The sequence below is a fragment of the Colias croceus genome, chromosome 2, assembly GCF_905220415.1.
Source record: "Colias croceus chromosome 2, ilColCroc2.1".
In the NCBI taxonomy this organism is placed as follows: Eukaryota; Metazoa; Arthropoda; class Insecta; order Lepidoptera; family Pieridae; genus Colias; species Colias croceus.
The window spans coordinates 5,867,698-5,885,244 of NC_059538.1; the positions used below are offsets into that span (position 1 = coordinate 5,867,698).

The 17,547-nt window shown below is 35.7% G+C and overlaps 2 protein-coding genes across 2 annotated transcripts; one reads left to right on the forward strand and one right to left on the reverse strand.

The window, feature by feature from the left end:
* The first annotated feature begins 7,802 nt into the window (after positions 1-7,802).
* LOC123700002 lies at positions 7,803-8,531 on the forward strand. Its single transcript, XM_045647093.1, has one exon. It carries the CDS (start codon positions 7,803-7,805, stop codon positions 8,529-8,531), a length of 729 nt encoding a protein of 242 aa, XP_045503049.1.
* A 6,274-nt stretch (positions 8,532-14,805) lies between these two features.
* LOC123702880 (vegetative cell wall protein gp1-like) lies at positions 14,806-17,334 on the reverse strand. Its single transcript, XM_045650721.1, has 6 exons — positions 17,254-17,334; positions 15,772-17,177; positions 15,558-15,678; positions 15,284-15,475; positions 15,108-15,183; positions 14,806-14,995 (listed from the first exon to the last, which is right to left on the reverse strand). The coding sequence occupies exons 1-6, from the start codon at positions 17,300-17,302 to the stop codon at positions 14,860-14,862; spliced, it is 1,980 nt and encodes a 659-aa protein (XP_045506677.1). The 5' UTR covers positions 17,303-17,334; the 3' UTR covers positions 14,806-14,859.
* Positions 17,335-17,547: the final 213 nt, after the last annotated feature.

Here is a 17,547-nt window from a genome sequence, read left to right on the forward strand (position 1 = left end):
ATCGTCATTCAATTAATTACATTACAATATTAAAATTAAAGAAAAAAAATTAAAATAACAATAACAATAAAAAAGCTACAATTAAATAAATACATTATTTGGTACAATTATTTTTCCTTGAAATATTTGAGAGAAGCATTATAAAACTTAACCACACTGTCTGCATTTATATCTATTAGATCACTGTATTCGTTTAGAGATTTAGTTAATCTGCCGATAGGGGAATTTGCCCCTAGAACCGTTCTTCGTAGTGGCGGACACAACGGAGTAATACATTTACGTGGGTACTTGGATGGAACGCGAAAATTTATCAGATGCAATATGCCTGGACAGTTAATTTTATTTCTAAGAATTTTAAAGAGAAACAACACATCGCTGACATTATAGCGGGTCGATAGAGAGATCATTCCGAAAAAGCCGAGACGCTCCTTATAAGAGGACAGCTGCTTAGCTTTCCCATTAAAAAAAGCTAAGTGCCATAAAAAACGTTTCTGGACCCTTTCCAATCTCAACATGTGAGTGGCAAAGTGCGGCCTCCAAACGATACTACAGTATTCCATAATACTTCGTACTAAGCTATTGTATAGCATAATTTTTGTACGCTCACGGATAAAGTCCTTAGTGTTTCGGATTAGGAAGCCTAACATTCGGGATCACTTCTTAATGACATGATCAATATGAGGTACAAAGGTTACTTTCTTATCAAAAATTACTCCCAAATCTCGGATTGTGTCAACATTTTGAATTAGTTCATTACCAATTAGATACTGCGATCGAAAGGTTAAATTTTTACGGGAAAAACTTACATGGTAGCATTTTTTTGGATTTAGTTGCATTTTGTTTTGATAACACCATTGAGTAAGCCTATTTAAATCGTCCTGAAGTAGCGCAATGTCATTCGGTTCCTCAATAGCTCTGGCAAATTTTAAGTCATCGGCATACATAAAACATTCAGAAAATTGAAAACATCGGGGCAGGTCGTTGATATAGATGTTGAAAAGGACGGGTGCTAAGTGCGAACCCTGGGGAGCACCCGATGAAATGTGGTGACTATTGGATCTGTACCCATTCATGACGACAAAGAACTCGCGGTTCGTAACATAAGACTGGATCCAATTTAATAGTGACCCTGTGATGCCATATGCAGAAAGTTTATAGACTAGTATAGGATGAGAGATTCTATCAAAGGCTTTGCTAAAATCTGTATAGATGACGTCAAATTGTTTATTTGCGTCAATATTTCGGATAAGAGACTCTGTAAACGTCACCAAGTTTGTGGTTGTTGATCTTGATGGAATGAAACCATGCTGGTGATCACTTACATAGAGCTTGAAATGTTGTTGGATGTAAGGACAAATTAAAGACTCGAAGACTTTCGCAAATGTTGAGATAATTGAAATAGGCCTATAATTTGAGACTATATCCTTCTTCTCGGACTTATGTACGGGGACGACTTTAGCTTTCTTCCATTGAATTGGGAAAGTTCCAGACTTCAGCGACTTATTAAAAATTATTACCAGGGGGTCAACGAGGGCTGTCGCACAAGTAGATATAAAAATAGGCGGAATCCCATCAGGACCAGCACCTTTTTCGACATTCAGCGACTGTAACTTTTTAAGAATGCAGTCCCTATCAAGTGACGGTATTATTAAGCATTGGCTATTAGTTTCAATTGCATCTAGATGATAAGGAACACGAGAGACACTGTCATGAGCAGTTGTGTATGATGATAAAAAATACGAAGCAAAAAGATTACATATTGTTGTAGCATCTGATGAAGAAGTCTCGCTATCGCTCATAGTCAGGGGATAGGAACTGGTTCCACCGCGCTTTAACTTGATATAAGACCATAAGAGCTTTGGATTCTTCGATAGATTAGATTCTAATGAGTCCATATATTTTTTGTATAAGTCCTTTGCTAGTAATTGACATCTCTTTGTTATTAATTTGAATTCAATTTCATCCATTGGATTTTTGTACATCTTATAACGCAATCTCAACTTATTCTTTTCTTTTAATGAACGTATCATTCCTTTATTAAACCATGGTGGATAACGAGTCGATGAGGTTTTACTGGTTGGAACATGCTTAGCTATGATCTCATTTAGCAAATCATATAGAATTTGAACCATGCTATCAACATCATTAGACCCACCAAGAACTTCACTCCAATTAAGACTATTCAGGTACTCTATAATTTTCTTATAATTTGCTTTGTAGAAATTACGTTTCAAGTTGTGTTTGTTGTAAGGTAGATTTAGTTCCTTTAAAAATATAAGTGTAATGTCAAGCGGAGGGTGAAGTACGTCAATGGATGTCAAAGTGAATAAGGGTTCACTTACTGAGCATGAAGATAAGGAAGAAAGGACAAGATCCAAAGTTCGACCAGAAATATTTTTTACACAGTTGAATTGGGACAGTTTACTAACATCAACAAATTCCAGAAATGTTTTGCACACATTAGGAAGAGATATATTAAGGGATCTAGAGGTCCAGTTTATTTTACCTAGATTGAAATCTCCTATTATGCATATTGGCATTTTTGTCGACTCAATGACTATATTGCAGTGCTCAATAAAATGTTCGATGGAGGACAGAGAAACAGGTGGAGGATGGTACACTGCACAGAAGATAACTTGATTTGAGACGTGATTAGAAGGCACATCAACAGTCACCCAGAGATCCTCACATCTACTTTCCCATCTATCGATACGGTAGGAGTTAAATTTCCTTAGAACAGCAATTAAGACTCCACCGCCATCTTTATTTGGGTGAAAACCTGACGTCTCCCTATCCCGCCTATAGATCACGTACCTATCATCAACCAGTTCAGAACTAAGTATATTGCTATTTAGCCAGGTTTCGGTTAGGATTATTATATCATAATCGGTACAGGAAATATTATTGTAAAAAGTGTTGGTTTTAGTTCTAAGGCCCCTGCAATTTTGGTAATAGATTTTTAAATTATTGAATTTTGTAGAGGTTAAGTCTCAATCATGGTTATAATAAAAGAAAAACTTACGATCTAGGTTCAGCTAAATTAATTTGCTAAGACTAACACTATTCTTGATCAATATATATTCAGCACCATCAGTTTTACGTACAAATATTTTACCATTTCTAACCCAGACGTATTTGTAACCCATTTCTTTAGCTTTAATTCTGGTCGCTGCATGAAGAGCCTTGTTGGCTGGCGAAAGGTGTTCCATTATGTAAACAGGAGACCTCTGTGTCTCACAGCCCAGATGAGTAGAGTTTAGTTTATCGTGAGGGTTGTTTTGGTTATACTTCAGAATCGAGGCAAGCAGCTGATCGCGCATCTTTGTTGACGTTAACTGAACCACTATAGACCGTGGGCGAGAATTCGATTTATTGGACTTAGCAACGCGAGTACAATGCAAAATATCTTTTTCTCCGATGTTGCAATTAACAACGTTGCCTAGTTGAGTAACGATGTTGTATAGATTCTCATTTCTTTTTTCAGGCATGCATTGTATTTCCAGATTATTCGAACGAGAATGTTGCTCCAGGTTATTAATTCGTAAAAGTAAATCATCAATTGAATTTCTAAGTTCGGTATTTTCTTTTTCTAATTTTTTTGTTATTTCAGTGGCCGATTGCTGTAATTTCTCAATTTCATCAAATCTTGCATTCATAAACTGCATCGATCTTACGAGCTCCTTCATTTCCTCACGGACTGGTATTAGTTCTTTATTGATAGTGGAGACAATACTAACATTAAATTGACCTAACATCTCGCTAAATTCCGTTTTTATAATATTCTGTATCATTAAACGTAAATCTTCATTATTAGATATCGGAGAAATTGGTGGTGGGGATCCTGAGGCTTGCCTTTTATTGCCTCTATTCAAGGTTACATTACGGATAGGAGTCGAATCCTTCTTCAAAGTTTTTGGGTTCTTGCTTAGGCATATAGGGCAGTTCCAGGATTTTTCCTCCTTAGATTTGTAGGGGGAAACCTTCATAGATAAGCAGGCATAATGAAATGACTTTCCACACGATGAACATATAATGCACTTTTGGTTTCCACCAGTATCATCGTCATTTGTGCAACATCCCCATAATGCGGATACAGTAGCCATAGTATATATTTAAAAAGTGTAATCCAAAAACTTTAACTTATATTTCCGATTTTTCCCTATATAAAGATTCTCACAGCGGCACACAAGGGCAAGGCACTAAGTAACTTACGTTCCGTCGCTTATTCTTTGACGCAATGGGCGGGGACTATGCTTCAACGCGGCAGGCAAGCAGTTCTGATGCTTATGCGTGGAGCGGAACCGTGCAAATTGCACGCACTACGCGTAGAAATCACAAGTCATGCAGACGTCAGTACATCGATTGTAATATAACTTTTGAACGGAATGATATTAGTTCGCTTAAAATACACACTGTTTATTGATATTTTTGATGTAATTCACTGCAGCACTGGTTTATTGTCAAGTTATGAAAGTACTTGTTGCAATTTAAACGTAAATAACTTTAAGAAATAGTAATTCTTCACAGAGCAAAAACTAACGTATGCTAGCCGTTTGAGTGCACGGTCAAAGAAGGAAAAATAAATATATAAAGCATGGGAAAACTCAAAAAATGCTCTGGGGATATTTTGTGACCTCTCCAAGGCATTTGATTGCGTTGAACATTGTACTTTATTGCGTAAACTTAATCACTATGGAATTAAAGGAAAAGCCCAGAACCTCATAGCGTTATACCTGCATGATAGGATACAGACTGTTGTTGTTGATGGAGAACGTTCTAGCGGTGCTTCAATTAACATTGGTGTTCCACAGGGATCAATTTTAGGTCCCTTCTTGTTCTTGGTATATGTCAATGATCTTCCCTATTATTTGCAGGATAGGTGTGAAATAGTTCTGTTGGCAGATGATACCTCATTAATTTTTAATGTGGATAGGCATGACCCAAATGTTGACGAAGTGAACAGTACTCTTTTACACATATCTGAATGGTTTACTGCCAATAATTTATTATTAAATGCCAAAAAAACCATTGAATTTTTGCTTCCTAACATAGAAAAGTTGAACAGAGATATTACCTTGAACGGGGAGGTATTGCATCCTACAGGGTCTACTGTACTTCTAGGGTTAACATTGGACGAGAAACTACAGTGGGGAGCCAATGTCAACACCGCTGCAGGTAAGCTCAGTTCAGCTGCATATGCAGTCCAAAAAATAAGGCATCTCACCGATGAAGATACGGCTAGATTGGTTTATTTCAGCTATTTTCATAGCATTATGTCCTATGGAATTCTACTGTGGGGGATATAGAAAATATATTTGTCTTACAGAAAAGAGCCATTCGCTCTACAAAAATATATAATTTACGTGCTCGGGACTCACTAAGAGATCTCTTTAAGAATACTGGTATACTTACTGTACCATCACAATATATATTTAATAATATTTTGCATGTACACAAAAACGCCGACTTACACACAAGAGTAGGAGATAGACACTGTTATGGCACAAGGATTAGAAATAGAATTGAAATGCCATTTTTCCGATTAGCTAAAGTTAAAAATTCATTTATGGGTCAAGGTATACGCTTTTACAATAGACTTCCTCATAATATTAAAGAGTTTAGTAGTTCTAAATTTAAAACTTATATTAAAAATGTACTAGTTCAGAGAGCGTACTACAGTATTCAGGAATATATGGACGATAAAAACCCATGTAGGGTTGTCGCGTAAAAGCCACAGGACAGTTCTTTGGCATATTATGATATATTATGTATTTAGATATAAGTTACATATTATGTAATATCGACATGATTTTAAAATAGCAACTATGGAGTTTCTTGCCGGTTCTTCTCCATAGATACTGCTTTCCGAATCGGTGGTAAATATTAAAAATAAATATGTCATGACGATTCGAAAGTGCTACTAAATAGTAGTCTAATTGAATAAATGAATGTTTGAGTTTGATATAGGCTTGTTATCAAAGATGAAAAGGAGGATTCAGAATTCAGAAGCAAATTTGAAATCTATGTACATATCCTTAATAAAATACTAACTATGTACTAGTGATACTAATATTTGGTTCAACTTATAGGATAGGTACTTTTTTTTTAAACTCTAGGTACTTATTGGTGAAAAATAAATAAACAAATATTTAATTAACTGAGCTGTTATTGAAAAAGTTGTAACGGAGATTTCTAATGTCTTTTTTTCAAAATTGAATAGAGTAATTACAAAATAGGTTTTTTGCTATAATAAACAGTTGACGACATATTACTATCCCACCAAAAACATAAATGTAATTAAAATGGGAGCCAAGTTCAATCGTCGACCTAATTGCCGAAAAAATAATTGAGATCTAAATGTGTGCCAAGTTCTGTAGACAGTCCAGAAATTTATTTACAAAGATTTATTAAATTCTTAGGTGAACTGAAAACTCAATTGTTTTATTTTCTCTTATAGAGGTTTATTCCAAAATATGACTTTTTTAATTTGAATAAGTAATAGAATTATTTCCACAAAGCAAACAACTAATGGCCTATTGAACCCCATAATTTGATCAGGCTAGTTTTTACCTACTACATATTTATATATATCTTCTCAAATTGATGTTATTGAATGTTATTATTTGTGAGGTTCTAAAAACTAGCCAAGTCAAATTATGAGGTTCAATACCTAGGTCATTAGTTCTATGCTTTGTGAAAATAATACATTTAGGGCCGATTTTTCAATCCTTGGTTAAAACTTATCCTGTCCAATAAAGTATTCAACGATATTATTAAAATGTCACCACATTGTCAAATACAGGTAATTAGAATACATATTTGAAATGGTAGTTTAATACGTTATTCAACGAATAAGTTTTAACCAAGGATTGAAAAATCGGCCCTTATTCAAATTAAAAAGAATAATATTTTGGAATAAACGTTTATTTACGTTTATTTTAAAAGGCGGCCTTATTGCTTTAAAGCAATCTCTTCCAGGCAACCCTGTTGGCACGGAATGTTGAACGTGAACGCGATGGCACAAAATACACCACTATTTTTTAATCAGTACATAAAATTTTACAGGGTGTTAAGTACCTTTAACCAATCATATTTGTGTAAGAAATAATTAAAAACACTAACAAACAGAAATGTCCCAAAATTGTCCACATAAATAAAAGTTTTGATTCGGTTTTTAGACTCTCCAGGGATAGGACGTATTTTTTGTGTCCCTGTTATTAAAAAATTGTCTCACAGCATAACAGTCTTACAAATTCATGTTATAAGTATCAAAATTGCGTAAAAGTGCAGAAGTGTTTTACGTCATTTTAAAATAATTTCAAAATTATATTCTTCGAATTTGTCGCGGCGCGCGGCTCCACCTCACCACACTTCACCTCGAGGGAAAGAGACGGACTCTTATTTTCGAAAATAATCCGTTGCAGATTAGAAGCGTCGCTACAAAAGTAAGGAATTTTGAGTAACTGTTATTCTATTAATAGAATTGAAACAAAATATTATTTAAAAACATGGCTTGTAACTGCGGAGCGTGTAATAAAATAATAAGAATAAATCAACATCATATTAAATGCTCTATATGTTCACAAAACTTTCACTCAATATGTGCTAATATAACAGACTTTAAAAAAATATCCGAAGACTTTAAACTGAACTGGTTATGCTCACTTTGTGATGCCAAACATTCAAACAAGACTCCAACCTTGACGAAAGACTCCAACTATACACTAAGTAATATCAACACCCCCCTCACTTGCTCATCTGATGTCTCAAAAGACGCGTCAATCAGTGCTATCGTTCACGAGATGAGGTTAATCAGAGAAACTGTTGGAGAAATTAAATCCCAAATGATGTCCCTTACTGACCATATTGAGAAATGTAACCTACGTCTTGATGAGTACGACACTAAGTTGGAACGTCAAGAAAAACGAATTCTTACGTTAGAATATGCAATCACTGAAATTAAAGACCGCTTGAATACTAACGCACAATCTCAGCTCCGCAATGAAGTAGAAATTGTAGGCGTTCCAGAAACTCCGAATGAAAACCCCGCACATACATTCCGCGTTATCTCCCAAAAACTAGGTATTCCTATAGAAGAATATGACTTAGATTTCACCATCCGCGCGGGCCCCCCGCGGAAGCACTCACAAAATATTGACAACGCCGAAGACAACTCACAACAGCCACCTCGACCTTTAATAGCCCGATTTTTGAGTCGTAATAAACGGGACGAATTTTTAAAAGTTGGTAAAATGAAGCAGCGCTCCTTTAACGCTCAAGACATGGGACTTGGTTCAGCAGCAAACAAAAATATAGATATTTATTTCAATGAACGGCTCACGCAGGAAAACAGACACTTATTTCGTGCTGCTCGGCAACAAACAAAGGCATGTGGTTACAAGTACTGTTGGATTAAAAACGGCGTGGTTTACATACGTAAACAAGAGGGCAACCCAGCAATCGCCATCAAGAAACAAGAAGATCTTCACCAGCTGCACAACGCGTTTAATAATAATCAAACAATCTCGTAAACTCACTCGCATATCATACTTTTTTAATTGGTATAAAAATTTTAAATATAATATTTTCTGTCTAGAAACTCGTACAACATTTGAAATAGTACTATCCTTCCCATTATGTATAATATTCTATCACAAACGTATTTTTTATTTAATTTATTGTAAGTTCATTAATTTTATTAATATAATTAAGATAAATTCTGAGGTAAATAATTTGTTAAAATCGACAATAAGCTTGTATGTAATTAATATAATAAGAACGATAACTATTTTTACAACTACTCTTTGTTTAAATACTTTACATGTCTGTGCGAACCAAAAGACAAAACGCATGTTAAATAGAATGTATATTTTGTTTTTAACTTCGCTATATGACAATGCAATTGTTTTTATTTTTAGTTTTAATACTCTTTGTTTAAAAACTTCACTTATCTGTGCGAACCAAAAGTCAAAACGCACGATATATAAAATATTTATTTTGTTTTTAATTTTGTTATATTATGAGAATGTAACTATTTTTATTTCTAATTTTATTATTTCTTTCACTTTTATTCTTACTGTAACTTTCCAATTATTAAAAATATGTAAACACACTACTTACAATACACACATTACACATCACATAACTCACACACACACTCACCTTCTACCACTACCATCAATACGTTGCATTCGTAATCACACACATAATATTAATCACCATAAGTATGCTCAAGCGCATTATAGGGATGACAAAATATATATAAGAAAAAAACCTTGTCGTTATAAATTCACCTCTTTAACATGTCACTAATTAATGTAACTGATGAATTAGATGAATCCATTTCAATCGAATGTCATCCCTACCAGTCTATAGAAAAATTCAATAACTCTAACTTGAAACCTAAAGCAAGCGGATTTTTAGTGTTATCTTTGAATATTAGAAGCATACAACGAAATTTCGATGATTTTGTTTTAAACTTAAGTAGGTTCCATTATAAATTTGATGCTGTAATTTTGACAGAATGCTGGTTAAGTGAAAATACTATAATTGACAATTTACCAGGCTACAATTCGTTTCGTTCTTCTCACCAGATAAATAAATCGGGTGGTGTAGTAATATTCATTAAAGAATGCCACAATTCAGTTGTAGAACACTCCTCACTCACAAATGCAGATTGCCTAAAGATAATTATTAATCATAAGATCTCGCTACTAGGAATCTATCGCACCCCATCCATTCCGGTTAACACATCGTTTCTCTCTTCTTTAGACACTCTGCTTCATACATTAAGTAACAAACCTACTGCGATAGTGGCTGGCGATTTAAACATTGATATTTGTAACTCAGCATCTCAAGAATCTATGGATTATCTTTGTATCATGTCGTCACATTGTTTGCTTCCCTCTATCACAAAACCCACACGGGGTAATACGTGTCTCGATCACATTTTCATCAAAGCAACCGGTAAACTTTATGGTGCAATATGTAAATCGAGTATCACCGATCATGATATTGTCATAGCTCATGTAGGAAACTCAAAGCAACCACAAAAACTACCACGATGGCGTACGAAGATTGACACAGACGCCCTCATAACTTCACTAAGAAATACTAATTGGAAGGAAACTCTTTCGTATACACAAGTCAATGATGCATCCTCCTCTTTTTATAATATATTAACTACCACCATTGAAAAACACTCGGTCAAAATTAAAGTAAGCCGCAGACGAACAATCCTAAAGCCTTGGATCACCCCGGGTTTAATTCGATGCATAACACATAGAGATAAATTACATAAAGATACCAAACTACATCCTGGTGATCTAACACGCCAACTCATTTATAAAAGATACAGAAACTTCTGCAATAAAATACTTCGAAATGTCAAATCACAATACAACAGCACACTTATAGAACAGAACAAATCTAACCCAAAATTACTATGGAAAACCATTAAAAATATAAGTCAAACCACAAATCACTCCAACCCTCCGATGGAACTACTCCAAGTTAGTAATAACATAAATACTTCTCTTAACAACTGTAATAAATATTTTACCACGGTCGGGAAAACTTTAGCTGATCGAATCCTGCATAAACTAAATATATCGCAAGAAGCACTAATAAATTCTTATGAATTACATAGCTCAGCATCGCAATCCTTTTTTCTCTCCCCAACCGACGAAATAGAAGTACGTAAAACAATAATTAGCATGAATAATGACGGCTCCCCCGGTTTGGATAAGCTCACAGTCCGTACGATTAAGGTCATTCTTCCTGAAATTATCACTCCTCTTACACACATATTCAATCTAAGTATAGAATCCGGAGTGTTTCCAGATTGCTGGAAAACCGCAGTTGTGATACCAATTTACAAAAATGGAACAAAAAGCCTCCCAGAAAACTACAGACCCATAGCTCTTTTAAGCATACTTGGTAAAGCACTTGAAAAAATTGTTAACAACAAACTGACCTCTTACTTAGAGAAATATCAACTAATTTCAAACAATCAATTCGGTTTTCGAAGAAACAAATCCACTGATCATGCAATTTCCCTACTGTCCAATCTCATATCCTTGCACTCAGAAAACGGACACTGCTGTCTAAGTGTCTTTTTAGATCTGGCGAAAGCGTTTGACACAATATCACATGGATTACTCATAAAGAAACTGGAGGCAAATGGAGTTAGAGGCACGTCATTAAACTGGTTTAGGAGCTATTTAACTGACCGCATGCAACGCATAAAAATTGATAATAAACTTAGCTCCGAACTAAAAATAGAATTTGGTGTCCCACAGGGAAGCGTTCTCGGTCCAACCCTTTTTATCATTTACATCAATGACATCCTTAAAATGACTTTAGAAAACTCCCACATAATTGCTTACGCCGATGACACTGCTCTAATTTTTCATGGCGCGGACTGGGAACAAACGTACAGGTTCGCAGAATCAGGATTATTAACCATAACAAAAGCCCTTAACAAAAATCTACTCACTTTAAATTCCAATAAAACCAAATATTTACCCTTTTCAAAATCTGCGAACCCCAGACTTCTCCCCAACCAGTCTCTCCAACTTCATTCCTGCACCAGCCCCAAATTCATTCATTCAACATGTAATTGTCATCACATTGAAACCACTCCCTCAATAAAATATTTAGGAGTTACCCTAGACACCAACCTAAACTTTCACCAACACATAACAGAAGTATCATCAAAAGTAAGAAAACTCATCTTCATAATGAAGAAACTTCGTAACTGCACCCCTCCAAAAATTCTAAGACAAGTATACATGTCTCTGTGCCAATCTGTAATAAATTATAGCATCTCAGTCTGGGGTAGTGCTGCCAAAACTCACCTCATGCAGTTGGAGAGAGCTCAACGTGCACTAATCAAAGTGTCACTGAACAAGCCTTTCCGATTCCCTACGAACGAACTGTATCGGGAGTTTAAAGTACTTCGTGTTCGACAATTATACGTTTTATCAGCTGTAAGCTTAACACACAAGTCGATAGTTTCGCGACCTGATTACAAAGATCTACTAAAGAAAAGAACATTCCGTATCCCACTTCCTGCATACAACACAAAACTAGCCAGACGCAGCCCAGCTTACTCACTCATTCACACCTACAATAATGTTTGTAAAATAAAATCTCTGAAGTACTGTAATATGAATAAATGCAATAAAATAACGAAATCTTGGCTTTACGAACTCTCTTACAGCGATACCGAAGATCTAGTTTAAAACATAAGGATTAACTAAAACTAAAACAAAGGCAAACCTCAACTGAAATCTTTGTAAGAAACAAAATTGGAACAGTTATAATATGTACACTAAATAATATTTTTAATGTTGGTTCCTATGCACGTACTTACACATTAACACACTCACCCATACACACACTCCCACACACACCCATACACACACGCTCCCACACACACTCTCACCCACACACCTTTTCACTCCACAAACACACTCCTTTTTAGTTATCATAATTTTTATACTATACAATATAATTCGCCATATAAAGGGACCTGTATACCGTTTCTGATATCCAAGATACAGGCAATAGCCTAGTTTGGATATCACTGCACTCTGTAAACTAATCCTACTGTTATGATCTTAATATTATCAATGTAATGTTTAAATGTGTTTTTGTTAATAAAGATTTTTAATTTAATTTAATTTTAAATATGTAAAAATTGTTAAACCTATTCTTAGTCAATGACCCACACTAGGTATTGTGTTGTAATTTTCTAGCGTACGATTTCGAATAGGTCCGCTGGACAGCTCCATTGATAAATTCCGGCAAACTCGCGTCGAAGCTCGCCATCCTTCACCCCGCCACCCCCTTTCCCTCTGTGGCCTGCGCCCGCGTCGCAGTTCGCAGTTCGCAGTTCGCACCCCAACGCCGAACGCGTTGCGACAACGGACAAACAGTGCCTAATTGTTAGCGGAAGTGAAAACTTGCTTTTTTTCGTCGCGTTTGTTTACGTTTTTCCTGGTACAATATCATATCAATTCATATCACGGGATTATGTACAGTTTATGCTTCGTGCGTTCTTTTTGAGTGGAGAAAATGCGAGTGCAGCAGTACGTATGTACAGATAATAGTACCCGAGTCCCGAACGCTCGATCGCCAAATGTACGAACCGTCGTGGTAAATGCTTACCAGCAGGCGTTGTCACAAAATGCTAACGTGTAATGTACTAGCGTATTTTTAAGAGGATCCTCGACGTAGTACGAATGTCGAATAACGCTGCGGTTCATGAATTTCTCACAGCGGAGTTTGGAAGTCAGTGGATCGGTCGAGGCGGGCCTGCTGCTTGGCCTCCTCGCTCACCTGATCTCACACCCTTGGACCTCTTTTTGTGGAGTGAAATTAAGTGAACAAAAGTGAGCCGGTTAGTGTCGAACAATAATTAAAACAGCGCATATTGGATGAAGTGAAAAGACAAAAAAACATACCTACTTACTTCTCTCGTTAAAAACAATTTAATAAAACGTGCACGTCTGTGTATTGATAATGGTGGTGGACATTTTGAAGGACAATTTTATTATTGAAATACTTGTAAGGTTAGTTAAGATAATTGTAAATACCAGCTGATTCTAACTTCACACGCCAAAATCGTTTTTTCTTTCAATACAGATTAGGTATTGTAAAAACAGCTGATTCTAATTTCTTAAACACGCCAAAATCGTTTTTTCTTTCAATACAGAGTAGGTATTGTAAAAAACAGCTGGTTCTAACTTCTTAAACACGCCAAAATCGTTTTTTCTTTCAATACAGATTAGGTATTGTAAAAAACAGCTGATTCTAACTTCTTAATTTATACGTCAAAATTCGATTTTGATATTGTTTGTTTTGTAATTGCATACCTACGTACCTATTTAATTTATTGTAAAAAAGTAATTATTCCGGTCCTAAGCCCGGATGAAGTATGAAGGGGAGATTTGAATTTAGGAAATTAAAATAAATAAAGTTAGTAACTACATCTCTTGTTTCATTTTATTGCCCAAGGTTAGATAATACTATCAATGAATAAGTGAATGAACTCTGCAATGTGTCTATGATTTTAGTGAGACTTTCTTAAATAAACAAATGATTATATCTTTGCTATCTATCGATATTATGTAATTCTAACATCATGATCACGATAATAAAGTATTCGCTAACATGTCCTTAAAGTTTTTGTACTGATTTAAAAATAGTGGTGTATATAACGAGAATAGTAATAATACATAGGTACTTAATTATAAACTAGTGCTATAAAATGGGTACTATTGATAATAAGTACATATTTTAAAAATACACATATAATATACATATTATATGTATCTATAATATACATTAACTATACACTACACGTGGAGATCTCTAGTTAATAATATTCTATTTATTAATAAATATTATGATAAGTTTGTATCTGACGGAGTAGCTTAACACGTCCTACTCCCTAAAGCGCGGAGCGCGGTCTGTCGTATCAGCGTTTTCGCTCTCGTATAAAAAATTCGAAAATTCTAGAGAACTTTAAATGAACAGTCATTCAATAATATTTTGTATCTTGTAGAGGCTAGAGCGATAAATCCGATCTGTTCAAAGAGCTGTGTTACAAACAAGTTGGACGTTGACTGTTGAGTGACACTTGTTAAATCAACGTTCAGTCTAGTCATTCAATTAAATGTAGTCATTCAATCGAATGATGACGGTGTCATGGATACTATTTTGCTTTATAATTTGTATAATATTATTATACAATATACATCTTAGGACATCGACGAGCCACGGAAAAAAAGAAGTTAATATAATATAGTTTTCATGTATTTTAATAAGTGTTAACATAATATTGGTATTTATTTATGTACAATCTGTGACCAAATCTGAGTCAATGCAACTCTGGGTAGCATCATCGTAAGAGAATCCATCATCACAACTGAGCAGACGTGGCTTCCCTTGTTGACACGCGATGTAACGTTTGCAGCTTTTGCCTTGTCTAGAAAAAGGTTTAATGGAATTAGATGTGAAATTATTACTTTTACATACCAAAATGTTTTGGCGTACCTATGTATGTAATGTAAATTCATTATATTAAAGTAAAAAACTACCTGAATTTGGAAATTAAGTCCGTAGGTTTTCCGTTTTCATCCATGTCTGGTGCAGGACATGTAAATCCTTGGAATACTGTAATAAGAATATTACGTTTTAGTTTATACTTATTTAATTAGTAGCCATAAAAATTATGAATTACTTTTTATCAATAAGTAGTATAAGTAATAAATACCATCTGGGTTGCAGGAAGGAACGTTAGCTGGCCAATCACATATAGCAGTTACGGAGTTAAATGCGAGGCCAGCTGGACAAGTCATTTCTGTAGCTTTGCCTACTTGACACATAATATACTTTCCGCAATCACCAGAAGGCGATGGGAAGTAACCATATTGTCTAGGGCAATCAGCTGTAGGCTCAGGTACCTCTGAATAAGAAATACAAACATAAAAAATTGTAAACCTTGTTACTTGATGTCAATTGTATGTAAGTCTTAATGTTATACTTACGTTTAGCGAGGTTGGCACCACAATTTACTCGTGAAGGATAATCACACGGATATTCAGGCCACACTGCATTAGGATTGAAATGCAGGCCATCAGGGCATTCAACTTGCATAGCTGTATTGGCCTGTAGAAAAGATTGCATTATAGATTGCATTATAGAGAGAGTTGTATTATAAATTATTTTTATGTAGTATTAAATTTAGTGGTGAATAATTACCTTGCATTCTATGAAGGCATCGCATTGATTAGGTACAGAGAAATAGCCATTTGGTTTTGCGCATTGATAGTCCATTAACTCCGTTAATTGTCCAGAATTAACAGGACGTTTTGGAACGGGTACTATCGTAGGAATTACAATGATTCCTGACGGTTTTGGTGTAGCGATTGTTCTAGAGGGTAATGGAATAGGCTTAGTTGTTGGCATCCAGGGATATGGATGATTGGGAATCGTAGATGGTTTTGTGTATTGAGGCCAACTTGGCTTAGACCAAGATGATACGGGTAGATACCTAGGTCGTACATCAGTCGAACTGGATAAATGTACAGGTTGTGCTTGTTGAATTTGAGGTAAAACAGCTTTTGGCACCGGTTGAGGGGATGGTTCAACTTGCGGAGCTTCATCTTTTGGTTCTAATTGAGGAGATAGTAGAAATTGCGATGCCACAGCTTCGGGTTCTGGTTGAGGTGGTGGTGGAAATTGTGGTGAAGCAGCTGCGGGCTCTGGTTGAGGTGACAATGGAACTTGCGGAGCTACAATTTCTGGCTCAGGTTTAGGAGATGATGGAACTTTTGGTGCAACATCTTCTTGCACAGGTCCAGGAGATGATGGAACTTGAGGTGCTACAACTTCAGGCTCTGGTTGAGGAGATGGTAAAGCTTGCTGTGGCACAGCTTCTGGCTGTACTTCAAACGAGGGTTGAGATGATGCTTGAATTTGAGGAGGTTCAACAACATCTGGCTTTGGTTGATACGAAGATTGCGCTGGCTCCATATCTATTTGGTGTGATGCAGGTGATGGTTGAATTTTACGTGGAACAAATTCTGGCTCTGGCTGAGGCGAAGGTTGCGCTGGCTCTGGTTCTGTTTGATTTTGGTCAAGTATTAGTGCTGGTTGCGATGGAGATGCTGGTTCAGATTCTTGAGGCTGGTACCCTGGCTGGGGCTGAGGTTCTGAACTTGGAGATGGTTGTTCAATTGAAGATTCCTTTGCGAGTTCATCTCCAGGATTTTTATAATTCGAGGGATATACAATTGTAAAACTAGGTTTTGGCGTATTCGGTAAAGAGTGATCACCGGGAAGAACTATGATGGTAGGTTTTTGAGCTGGTGATGCCGTAGAATATTCAGGTGGACTTTGTGTATATGGTCTTGGCCTAAAGAATGTTGGTAATCTTTCGGCTGGTTCAAACGAAGATGGGATCAGTGGGCTACGCGTCGAAGGATATGAATCCCTGGGTTGTGGTTGCTTTGTTATTTCAATTCTAGGTGTAGCAGGTTGTGTTACTGTTGGAGGTAATGTTGTTTGCACAATTGTAGGTGGGTGGTAGACAGGTCTAGGAATATATCGAGGAGGGAATCTTGCAAAGGGGCTTGAATAACTCCAACCAGTATTTTGAGCATTCCCTGTAAAAAAGACCCAGTGGTAAATAACCAAAATATATGACATTTATAGAGTTTAAAACTCACGTATAAAACTTACCGAATGCAAGCAGTGGTAGTAGTGCTAGCAATAATTTAGTTCCTATCATGATAATAAATTATAATCGAACCTATGCAAGGCGCAAAGATTCTCAACTGATTGAAATTGCTTTACGAAATACTATTTTTATATCCCATTTATTATCAAACTTAACCACCATAAGATTATTGATTAATAATTACAGTCATCAGCAAATGACCGATAATACAGAGTATCACTGAAATAGGCCATTAACAAACCGCACACTCACCATAAATTATAATACATACAATTAGCGATAACTTAAGCTCCCGT

What these genes read in the sequence shown, in the direction of transcription:
- LOC123700002 (XM_045647093.1), top strand. Translation starts at nt 7,803, where the DNA reads ATGAGGTTAATCAGAGAAACTGTTGGAGAAATTAAATCCCAAATGATG.
- LOC123702880 (XM_045650721.1), bottom strand. Translation starts at nt 17,302, where the DNA reads ATGATAGGAACTAAATTATTGCTAGCACTACTACCACTGCTTGCATTC. An exon ending in ACTACCACTGCTTGCATTCG is followed by an intron (nt 17,178 to 17,253) that starts GTAAGTTTTATA and finishes TCTTTTTTACAG; the next exon opens with GGAATGCTCAAAATACTGGT. An exon ending in TGGTGCCAACCTCGCTAAAC is followed by an intron (nt 15,476 to 15,557) that starts GTAAGTATAACA and finishes TTTCTTATTCAG; the next exon opens with AGGTACCTGAGCCTACAGCT.